Raw genomic sequence first — 12,296 nt, forward strand, 5'->3', positions numbered from 1 at the left:
GAAGCTGTTCTGATGTCGGTGGCGGAGCCCGGCTCCCGTAGGAGTCCGGGCGAAGCTGTCTGATGTTGCTGGCGGAGCCCGGCTCCCGTAGGAGTCTGGGCGAAGCTGTTCTGATGTCGGTGGCGGAGCCCGGCTCCCGTAGGAGTCCGGGCGAAGCTGTTCTGATGTTGCTGGCGGAGCCCGGACTCCTACCCGTAGGAGTCCGGGCGAAGCTGTTCTGATGTCGGTGGTGGAGCCCGGCTCCCGTAGGAGTCCGGGCGAAGCTGTTCTGATGTTGCTGGCGGAGCCCGGCTCCCGTAGGAGTCCGGGCGAAGCTGTTCTGATGTCGGTTCCACCGAGGGTTTCGGCTGTGGGTATTTTATACCCAACAATATGTATCTAGCAACTTTTAGATTTTTTTGGTTTGTCATATGAGAAGTCATATTTACTTTTTCATCAAAAATATAGATGGATTGCTACCTATATTTGGGCAGCCTTCCACTTCATCTACAAACATCATTTGAGGGAGAAAGAGATGGAGGGTGTTAATTAGCTTTATATTTTCCTGCTTCACAAATTATGCTTATAAATAAATTTATAATTAAATTCATTATTATTTTTAAATATTGATAATAATAATTTAGTTTCTTTTAAAAAAAGAATTATTGTGTTTGTTATTCTGAAATTGATATCCGTTAGTGGTTATAGATTATGATTAAAATCTTAAAAATAATAATTTATTTATTTTATTTTATATATTTAAAATATGATTTATAAATTTTAAAAATATTAAAATATATGTAATTATGCTTTTCTTTTACCATGTAAAATGAAAATTATTTTTTCAAAAGAATGTATAATTATTTATTAAAGTATTGATTTTATGATCTATTGTAATTGTAGGTATGGATTTAATTGAAATTTTATCAAAAATTTTAGTATAAGAGGTTACTGCTAAATTAGGTTTTATTCCACCGATTATAAATAATAAGTTTTGAAAGAAGCACTGATCATAACTCCATCCAGAAATTTTTCAGCAGACGACTTCTACGAAAACATCACTTCTTGCAGTTCAATATTAAACTCTTACAATAAATATTTTATCATATATTTATTTTTTTAAAAAAATATTTTTTTATTATATAGGACAGTATCACCATCAAAGAAAAAAATGCATCCCAAATAATTTAATTTTAAATAATTTATTTTTTTATTATAATAATTATTTTACTTAATTACGATACATATGCAAGTTTATAATGTAAAAATGTAATGTTTATTTTTTAATTTTTAGTACAAGTGAAAAAAAAATTTGAAAAAAAATTATAAATTTTTAAAATGATAATATATATCATGCATATTTTGATTAATTTTTTTACAATTATTTATTTATTTATTTATTATATTTTGATTAAGTCGGCAGCGTAGCGCTAGGCTCTTGCTGGTGCACATGCATGGAAAGAAAAAAAATATCAGAGTTCTTAGACGTGGCTCGTTGGCACGTGGGAAAGTTGTCAACTTCATGTGCTCCGAGCTTTTACCGGCAGCGAAGCGAACGCGTGGAAGGTTCCCAGTCACGTGCTATGCACGTGCCATCCCCTCTTTAAAACGAGCCTTCTCGTCACACACCAGCTTCACCTCTTGGATCTTCTCCTTCGCTTTCTTACCCAAACCCCCTCTCTTTCTTTAGGTAAAGAGAAAGTAGAAATGGCAGACGAAGGGACAGTCACCTGCATCGATATCCTTATTGCCATCATCCTTCCTCCTCTTGGAGTCTTCCTCAAGTTTGGTTGCAAGGTATGTACTTCACCTTCTCTGCTTCTGCTTCTTCTAACCTTTCTGGATATGTGAGTTTTTCTTAAGGGAAACTTAGAAACGTCATCTAGATGTAAAAACGATCAACTTTTTATTTTATTTTTTTATTTTGGGGTGTTTTTCCTTGTTTCAACTTTTTGAACATCCATCCTTCCATTTATTCAGATCAGTCTGCTTCTGTGACTCTTTAGTCCGAAACTGGGACCTCCTTTGGCTTCTCCTCCTCTTTTTTTTTTTTTTTTCCCTTCAGTGCCTTGGGTTGAAAATGATGGGGTGAGCCTAAAAATTTGTTTTTTCCTTAATAATTAAAAAAAAAACGAAAAACTGGCTGAGATGAAGTTAAGATCCTCAGATAGATACATAAAAGGTGGTTTCTTGGTTCGTCCTTTTTCTTGCTCCCCTTGTCTTGTCGTTTCTTATGTTCGGTCTTATCTTGAGCAAGTTAGGATCAAGATCCTAAACTGATTTTTTCCTTCAACTTTCTTTTCTTTGAAAAAAAAAAAAGGTGGAGTTCTGGACTAAACTGATTTTTTCCTTCAACTTTCTTTTCTTTGAAAAAAAAAAAGGTGGAGTTCTGGATCTGCCTGGTGCTGACGTTATTCGGATACCTCCCTGGGATTATCTACGCCGTTTATGCCATCACCAAGACCCAGTAAAATGAACAGGTAAGTGTAAACTTTCCCCTTTTTTTAATATTTTTCTGGTTGTATAAACACACCAAAATATTAAAAAAATTAGTGAACTTGGCTTGACAGGCAGCGGAACCGGTGGGATGGTGGTGACTTCTGTGATCTTTGTTTTCCGACCGTTGGATAATGCTGATTCTTCTTCTTTATCCTGTTTGTTCATGGATGATTAATCTGTTCTTTGTCCTGTATATTTCCGTATCTTATTTTCTAGAGGTTTCTCTGTGTGTATAATCTTTGTATTGGTGTCTCTTGGTTACTGCTACAAAGGGTTTTCTTATCAATAAATCAGCATTAAATAATTTGGATCTTATGTTGTTTTCATGCATTATTGCACCCGCAATAGCCGCTGCTATGGACTTGTTTCTTTATTCCCCATAAGCAAAAACGAAATCTATTCCACTTTTGCCGGGAAAAGAAAGCAACGATTTGGTGCCAAAGAGCAAAAAAAAAAAGCTATATTATCGAATGAATCTGGTGACGTGCCAATTTCCGAACCAATTAGCCTTAGAGTCACAAACTTTATGTCAACCTCTTTGATGTCGAAGATGCGAGATGAAGTATCGCAAAGTTAGTGCTTCACAGGTCAGCACTTGTTCTCTGGGAGTAATCATCTTGAGAAGGTCAGGCCAATTGATGATAAGCTCAATGTTAAATTAAAGTCTCCAAGCCCATGGTATCATCACACCGTTTATGGGAGTAGGTCACTGGATGACACACAACCGCTCCACATGTTTCTTGGTGCCAATCAATCAATTGACCACCTACCTCCAACACTAGTGGGGTCACCTTGCCTCACAGCCATAACTTTTGATCTGTTAAGCGCTTCCTTCTTGCTAAATTACTAGTAGAATGGATGCGAAACTGTAGAACCGTCCCTGGGGCCATTCACAACATTTTTTTTTTTTTTTTTTTCCTTTTACTTTTGCAATCTTGCTCTGAAGTTTGGCGACAACTACTGTTCGTTTCACGTGTAACATTTGCAATCCTGCTTGTAGCACGTTGTGTACTTGACCCATACCATTATACTTGCAGCTGTGTCCATGGAGCCGTCTGAATCATGCTAACCTGGATCATTCTTTGCCAACTCACAATTCACATCTTCTCTGGCCCACATGTAAAGAATCCAATTCCAAGAAGGCTAACGGGTGGAGTGAACGTTCCTCTATGTGAAAGGTGATGGGATCGATGAACTGCTATTTGGATGACACATTGTGGGTTCCGAAAAGACAACAAAACCATGGCACTGGTGGTCCCAATAGACATGTGCAGAGAGAGAGAGAGAGAGAGAGAGAGAGAGAGAGAGAAGGGATGGCAATTTCTTTTTTTTTTTTTGGTAAATAGTAGGAATGGTAATTTATCCAGCTTATCGTGCATCTAATTTGATACAATCCAAAAGGGATGGATTTTGTCTGATTCATAATAAACTCGTAATGGGTACACATAATAGTAAATTTTTTTCTAATCCAATCAGAATATATATATATTTTTCAAAATAAAAAAATAAAAAAATTAATTTTTATAACTTAACTAATTTGGCTTGATCTGTCCAATATATCATATTTAATCATATCTGCTCTATATCATCTTACTCTAATGTGAGTACAGATAAGATATAGATAATAACTTATGTTTTATCCATACTTGATCTATTACTATCTTTAATAGAAAGATTGTTTTTATTTGTCGAGGATAGCAGATATAGCCCGATTAGATATGACGAAAGAAAAGTGAAAGCAAAATCAAATTAATAGAATAAATATTCAAGATTACTATAAAATAGCAAACTACTTTGCAATACAATCCAATATCTCAAATTACAAATGGTATGCTCAATTGTGAATTATGAATCATTGAGGTCCACTCCCCAAAATTTAGCAGGTTGCACCTTCATCAGAGATGTCAAGAATTCTAGCTTCAAATCAAGCCATTGATGGGACATGCTGTGGATCTGTACTTTGGCCTCGGCTGTTTCATCCTCAGATCCAGTTGATCTATGGAAGATTGTCACCAGATAAATCACCTGCATATGGTAGACATGAAAGATGCCAAACATACCCTATCAGCAGTGGTTTTCGACTCCTCGGCCTAGGCTCAGTTCACCTCAGTCTCGGATGATCTATTTAACTCGTCCGTGCCTAAGCTATTCCGGATCACCTGAGATTAACATCCAGTCTATGGTCTCTGGCACTTTGGCTTTGGATGACCTATCTTAACTCATCCACAGCCAATCTATGCTCTCCACCTATAGATCCATCTTTTCTACTCTCTCTCTCAAATTGAGAAAGTCCAGATAGAGTGAAATTTCTTTGTGATCGAGTCTTCCATAAAAGAAAATAACTTCTTTAAATCAATCTATGCGACAAATTCAGAAAGTTATCAAGACTCTGAGATGGATACAACTCCAATTCCTCCTCTATAAATAAAAGAGCTCCGAGATCCTCAAAGTAAGCTCTCGACTCCCTACTCTCTTCTTTTCATTATTCTCTATCTTCTAACTTAAATATCGAAAGATCTTCATTGGGGAACACCCCGATGAAGACTTCTTGCAGGTATTTGGGTGGAGCACCAGTAGTAGTCACACCTTGGCTACATCCACCTCGACTACTGACCTGAGGCAGGGAGATCAAGGGCAACACTTGGTGCTAGAGGAAGGGCCCTCGACTAGTTTCAAGGTCTTATTTTAAGAGGAGAGTGTTCGCCACCAACGATCATGAAGATGCGAATGGGTGCATCAAATGCATTGCTACGTTCTAGCAGCAGACAAGCCAACAACACCCCATCGATGAACGTGCCACCACTACTGATCCAAGAGAATCCTCCACCAGCTACACTGGTGGCTCCCAAGATCAATACAACAGCCTCGTACAGCAAGTGCATGCTCTTTCGACCACAGTAAGGGGGATGCAGTAGAACACCGAGCCTCATCCCATCTAAAAAAACTTATAGCAGGGTAGAGCAAGATCAGCAGACCGACCTCCTCATAGCCCAAGAGTGAGAGCTAGTCGTCTTAACTGGGCTAACGCCCACCTCGATAGAGATGTAGATGATCACCAACCCTGATCTCTAGAAGGGATTCAACTCGATTTGGGTCATCCTTCTCCTCGACACCATCCAAAATAGGAAGATGATTTGGAAGGAGACTCAAGAGATGCAACGATGACTTGATGCGCTATAAGCTCTGCAGCAGCTAGATGACGACCTAGGATTCAATACCGACCTGCCATTCATCCAGAGGATCATGAACGAGCCCCTGCCACCTCAATTCAAGATGTTGCAGATAGAGCCGTATGATGGGACTGCCAACCCAGTAGATCACTTGGAGAATTTTAGATCCCTCATACTTTTTCAAGGGGCCAATGATGTAATTCTCTATCAAGCTTTCCCTTCTACCCTGAGAAAGGCTTCCGCCATTGGTATTCAAACTTGCAACCGAACACCGTGGATTTCTTCCATCAGTTAAGTCGGTTGTTCATTGTGTACTTCATCAATAGCCACCGTCAGCATCATAACTCAAACTTCCTCATTAGTATCAACCTGAGGGAGAACGAGCCACTTCGGGATTACATCAACTACTTCAACGCCACATTCTTAGAGGTGCGGAACTTAGATCAGTCCATGACAACGACTGCATTAAAGGTTAGGCTTCTTTAAAATGACCTCCTCTTGTTGCTCAATTTGAATTATCCGAAGGACTTCGTTGAAATGTTAGAGTGGATAGAGAGATATGCTCAAGCTAAGGAAGCCTGGGATCAGCAAGGGGAGAACTTTGATAGTTGATCACAACCAAATGCCTGGCAAGAAAGAAAGAAGAACTATTGGTGAGTGCAGTATTGATGTGTGGAATAAAGGCCTCGCCGCTCTTAGACCCCACCTCGAGAAAACTGACCTAGATCCCCTATAGCACCCCATCGATTTAGGACTCCTCCATGGAGATTTCATTACTTCACCCCACTCAATACCTTTTGAGCTCAGATTTTGATGGAGATAGAATGCCAAGAAGAGCTCCTCCAACTGAAGAGGATGCTCGCCCAACACGAGCAAGAAATCCAAGGAAGTATTGCAGATACCACCAGGACCACGGACATGATACTGAGGAATGCTGGCAGCTCAGGGAGGAGATAGAAGCATTCATCTGATGCGGATGTCTTCGATGCTATGTTGATGAATGATGGATCTTAGAAAATCCATGCGGTGAGCCTTCTCGACAAGAAGACCCCCATAGGGACCAACCAATAGCTGAAGAGATCCGTATGATCTCTGGGGGATAGCTCAGCCACAGTACCTCTAAACTGAGCTGAGTTGAAGAAAAAGAGCTAAAGAAGAAGAAGATCGACGATGAAATCATCTTCTCTAAAGTCAATCTGAAAGAAATAAAGTGTCCACATGATGATCCTGTAGTTGTGTCTTTGAATATTTTCAATTACGATTTATGTTGAGTTTTAGTTGATAATAGAAGTTCAGTTGATATTTTATTTTATGATACATTTATTCATATGAACTTGAATTCTGAGTTGTTGATGAAGAAGAGTACACCTCTGATCAGGTTCTTGGGTAGCACGATCCACATAGAAGAAAACATCACCCTCACTACAATAGCTGGATGAGCTCCAAGATAGGCCATAGTAAAAATAAACTACTTCATAGTAAAGAGTTCGTCTGTATACAATGTAATTTTAGGTCGGTCTAAACTGAATGTCCTTTAAGCTATAGTGTTGATCTATTATCTGATGATGAAATTTTTTACTCCTTACGGGGTCGGTGAGCTCCAAAGAAATCAGTAACTTGCGAGGGAATGCTACATGATGACCTTAAGCGGGGCATTGCCCACAAAACAACTGATAGATGAGCTTGACGTATGGGATGAACTGACTGAACAGAGATGCCATTCGTTGGAAGATCTTATTCCAATGGCGATTGATGAGGATCCAAATAGAGTAGTCAAGATCAGCTCAAATTTATGTGAAGAGGATCATCAGCACCTTACCTCTTTCCTCCAGGCCAATGCAGACGTATTTGCTTGATCAGCTTCTAACATGTATGGTACCGATGCAGAGGTCATAGTTTATCAACATAATGTGGATCCAAAGCATCATCCAGTCAGACAAAAAAAGTGTAGCTTTACTCCCGAACGATAAAATGCTATACAGGAAGAGGTCGACAAGCTTCTAAAGACTAGGTTCATCTGAGAAGTCTGTTATTCGTAGTGGTTAGCTAATATTGTCCTAGTCAAGAAGGCTAATGAGAAGTAGCGCACATGTATTGACTATACCAACCTCAACAAGGCGTGTTTCAAGGATAGTTATCCTCTATCTTGAATTGATCAGCTAGTGGATGCGATCTTGAGGCCTCAACTCTTATCTTTTATGGACACATTCTTTGGATGTAACTAGAAACGGATGGCCTCCGAAGATGAGGAGAAAATCTCATTTGTTACTGATCAGGATTTTTTTTACTACAGGATCATGCTATTCGGCTTAAAGAATGCAGGGACAACCTACCAATGGCTCTCAACAAGGTCTTCAAGGAATAGATTAGCAGAAATATGAAGGTATATATGGATGACATGCTTGTTAAAAGTAGAGCGGAGGAGTACCACATCACCAATTTTGAGAAGATGTTCACCATCCTACGGTACTTTCTGTTGCCCAACTATGCAACCCAAGAGGGGGGAGAGAATTGGGTTTTTAAAATTTTAAAGTTAATTTAGAACCACAAGGATTAAGTAATAATAATCAAGTTATATGTAGTAAGTGATTTAAGCAAAGTGTAGAAATAAGATGTAAGAATACAAGAAAATAAAGAAATTTAGATAGAGAGTAAGTAAGCACACCACAAACAATCAAGGTTTATAGTGGTTCGGTGCCAACCTTGCACCTGCATCCACTATCCAAGCTCCTACTTGAGAATTTAAATCCATTAAAATATATTCAACAAGAATACAACATCGGTACCTCTGACTCTAGCTATCCCAAGCTAGAATACTTATTTTTCAAGTACAAGCCAACCCAATACAATCTGATTCAAGGTTCGGATTAATCTATCCAAATTTTGAAACCCTACCAAAACTAAAGATCAAGATAAAAATAGAGTATAAGAGTTAATGACAAAGAAATATAAGTTTAGCTCCTTTAATGAGCAAATAAAACCTTAAATACATTTTACACAACAAGGAAGAAACTTTTTTGATTTTTCTTTGTTTTGATTTTACAAAACAAAGAAATATTTTACCAAACCTTTAAGATTGTTGAAGACTTGAATGAGCTCTTGAGGGGTTGGTGAACTTGAAATGAAAGCTTCTTTTGCTTGAAGAGGGCTTTTATGCTTAGGACTGAAATGAATACTTGAATCTCTTGTATTTTTTCCTCCTTTAAGTGTCTTTATATCTTCAATGGATGCTAGAGAGAAATCTTGACAGGATTAAAGCCGTTGGAGAGCTTTAAATGAGTATTAAATATGGCCAAAATGAGCTGAAAAACTAGCCATTATGGAGATTTTTTATCATAGGGGTCGACTCATAGGGTCGTCCCCTGCACAGGGGTCAACCCCAAGGGTCGACCTCTGTGGTGCAGAAAAGAAAATAACTATTCTGTATCTTTGGCTTGCATAGACAACAGAGATCGACCTCTAGGATCGTCTTCTTTGGATGTGCCAGCCAAAAATAGCGTGCCATTCAGCCCCTTTTGACGGGGTTCGACCTAGGGGTCGATTCTTTTCTTTAAACTTCATTTTTTCTCAAAATATACGTTCAAAAAATATAAAATTACCTTCAATAGATCATAAATCTTCTATTCTTGCTCTTGAGACTTTCAAATCAGAACTTGATAAAATTATGATTTTATCCCTGAAATACAATAAATCTTTTTCCAAGTCAAAATTATTAGTAACCCTCTCAAATATTTTATAATCATCAAAATCAATTCATGGAGCAACAATCTCTTCTTTTTTGATGATGATAAAATACTTGAGCAAAAGCAAAATATAATATATATAAAGTATTGATTAAGAATTTCAAATTTATGAAGATGCATCACTTAAATATTATAATCAATTATTTGAATAAAATACATCATAAGTAGTTTGAAGATTACTTTAAAAATTACTTATAAGATTATTTTCTTGATATATTTTGCTTATTGCCCGATTTTATTTCGCTACTCCCCCTTTTTGACAACATCAATTAAGATCTTAAGAAAATTTTAAAGAAAAAAAAAAAGACTCCCCCTCACTATAACAATCATAAAGGATATTTCAATTTGCTCATATAGAAGATATTACCATTCATAATATTTCATAGCACATATTGTTGGAAATAGTGTTCCAAAGTCAATTGTCAGCCTGTTGACGATTGTGCTCTTTCTTGTATTAGTATATAAATTATAAATAAATAAAAATTATTTTGATATTTTTTATCATAAATTATTTCATCTTCTAATGAACTCCTGTATTGTGGTGAAGTCCTTAGGACTATTTAGACTCGACAAAGGAGGATTTGTCGTTTAGTCCTTAAACCTATTTATGACCAAATGATACGTTGTTACCAAGGATAACAACGTTTATCAAGCATAGGTCGTTGTGTGCCATATGGGTTGGTTGTCCTCTTAACCAAAGAGTGTGGAGACACTAGTATGGCATACAGATGAGATATAAGGATACATCTGTACTGAACGTGACCGACTCCGGAGCTTTTTCTGCTGTCAAGATTTGCTCCGATGGGATATGGGTATAACTGTCCCTCCGACCTGAGACCGCCATAGTGACTTGTAAGCAACTCACTGCATTTAGGCACTGAACTACCTGAATTTTTAATTCAGTGACGAAAGGCTGTTGGGTGTAGTCAAGTACTTGACTTGTCGGTGCGTGTGTCAAGATGGGATTGACCACTCCAGTTCAGGAGCTGTGTACAGTCGTATTTTAATTTAGCAAAACCTTGGCCAGGGTAGTCCCAGTGAGGAGTCACAGGACTGTTTGAGTTGAGCACGATTCAGATAATCTAATTAGGGTTGATAGTTTAACCTTGAGTCGTCCTTTACACAGGGGTCAAAAGGGATGAATTATACAGTAACCATATTCGCGTAGGTTCTGAATATTGCGATTGTGACTATTCGACCTATCTAGTCATCGGATATCATTGCTAGATGGTCACTTCGATTAGTATAGAAATTGGTTCCTATGCTACCGGCTTAGGTTCGAACCTGTGGGGTCACACACATTAGAGGTTCCTATCTGATCTGATGGCTGGTGAAGAGTCCCACTGGACTGAGACTCTTCAACCAAGAGTCCTAATGCTCGAAGACTCTATGATTGAAAATCAGGATTCTCTGATCATGAGTTCCACACATTTTGGGTACCGGGGTCAAGAGTCCCACTGGTTTGGGACTCTTCGATCAAGGTTTCATATCGATGGACTTTGCTGCCCGATTACCCATCGGATTTGGACTCAGTATTTATGAGAGATTTAATTAGTGATTTGATCACTAATTAACTCAATTTAATTGAGTAATTATTTTTGAATCAAGTCCAATTGAATTGGATTCAGTTGGGTTTGACCCGATTAGGTTAAGAGTTGACCTAATCACCGAAGTGATTTGGTCTTTGATTTGATCAGGAGTTGGGCTTAGTTAATTCTTGATTTAATTAAGATTTTATTGAGCCTAATTAAGTCTAATTATATTAGATTTAATTTAGTCTAATTGTGTCTAACCTATTTTAATATGGTTGGTTCAATTAGATTGCTTTAAAATTTCAAACCGCCTTGACTTATCTTCCTGCGCCACCTCACTTCACCTGCGCCCATTTGAATTCACGAGAAATGAGTTCTCATGAATTTTCTCCCACGCAGAAGCCTTCCCACACCCCTTCTTTGTGCGCCATTTTGAATGGATAATGATAAGGTTTGTTGGCCATTTAAATTCAAAGGATGTTTGAATTTGAATGGTTAAAAATCCCTGCGCCACCCCTTTAATTTGTGCGCCACTTCCTCCACACGAGAAAAGGTTTCTCGTGTAAACTCTCCATGCACAAAGAAGCCCACGCCCTTCCCTTCTCACGCCAAGAGTGGATAAAAATTGGTTGGTTGGCATTTGAATTCAAATTTGATTTAAATTCAAGTGAGCAACCACTTATCTTTATCCTCTCACATGGTAAAAATGCTGCAAAGATGCGGTCTTGCACCATTTTAAAAGAAATGAGAAGGTGGGGCATGCGACATCTGATCTGAGAGAGAAAAGGGGGCGTCAGATAGACCCTGTGTGTGAGAAAAGAAAAGAAAAGAAGAGAAAAGAAAAGAGAGAGTGGGCGCAAGGATTTTCTGTGAGTATCCTAGGGTTTTTGCCTAAGGTTTGGGAAGTGAGAAAGTGAGCTACGAGTGTCGTGAGCCCACCAAACTTCAGAGAAAGCTTCATCAACCTCTCTACTATCTCTACTGATAATCCAGAGCATCCAAGAAATCAACAGATACCGATCGAAGGAGTTCGATCAGCATCAGCCGTCGAAAAGATTCTGCAATGAACTAGCATTCGTGAGGAGCCGATCAGACCAGGAGCTTCGTGTGGATGATCCGCAGAGGCCAGATGTATTGTGTGGCTATATTGCAATGATCAGACTTTTTTGATGGTGATCAGATTACAGTGATCGACTATCTGCACGAAGATAATGTATTCTGAACACATAACAGTAAAATATTTACTGTAGAGAATTCAAAATTTCAAATTTAAATGTATGCTATATATATCATATTTAGATTCTTATGTAGGGTTAATATATATTAATTAATTAAATTAATTAATAATTTTCACTATAAAATTATAATTTTGA

General features: G+C 38.1%; 1 protein-coding gene across 1 annotated transcript; it reads left to right on the forward strand.

The window, feature by feature from the left end:
* Window positions 1–1,589: 1,589 nt before the first annotated feature.
* On the forward strand, window positions 1,590–2,782 carry LOC109505134 (hydrophobic protein RCI2B). Its single transcript, XM_019847305.3, has 3 exons — window positions 1,590–1,776; window positions 2,361–2,459; window positions 2,550–2,782. The coding sequence occupies exons 1-2, from the start codon at window positions 1,687–1,689 to the stop codon at window positions 2,448–2,450; spliced, it is 180 nt and encodes a 59-aa protein (XP_019702864.1). The 5' UTR covers window positions 1,590–1,686; the 3' UTR covers window positions 2,451–2,459; window positions 2,550–2,782.
* The last annotated feature ends 9,514 nt before the right edge of the window (window positions 2,783–12,296 follow it).

This window comes from Elaeis guineensis, chromosome 14, assembly GCF_000442705.2.
Source record: "Elaeis guineensis isolate ETL-2024a chromosome 14, EG11, whole genome shotgun sequence".
NCBI classification, from domain to species: domain Eukaryota; kingdom Viridiplantae; phylum Streptophyta; class Magnoliopsida; order Arecales; family Arecaceae; genus Elaeis; species Elaeis guineensis.

What these genes read in the sequence shown, in the direction of transcription:
- LOC109505134 (XM_019847305.3), top strand. Translation starts at nt 1,687, where the DNA reads ATGGCAGACGAAGGGACAGTCACCTGCATCGATATCCTTATTGCCATC. An exon ending in TCCTCAAGTTTGGTTGCAAG is followed by an intron (nt 1,777 to 2,360) that starts GTATGTACTTCA and finishes AAAAAAAAAAAG; the next exon opens with GTGGAGTTCTGGATCTGCCT.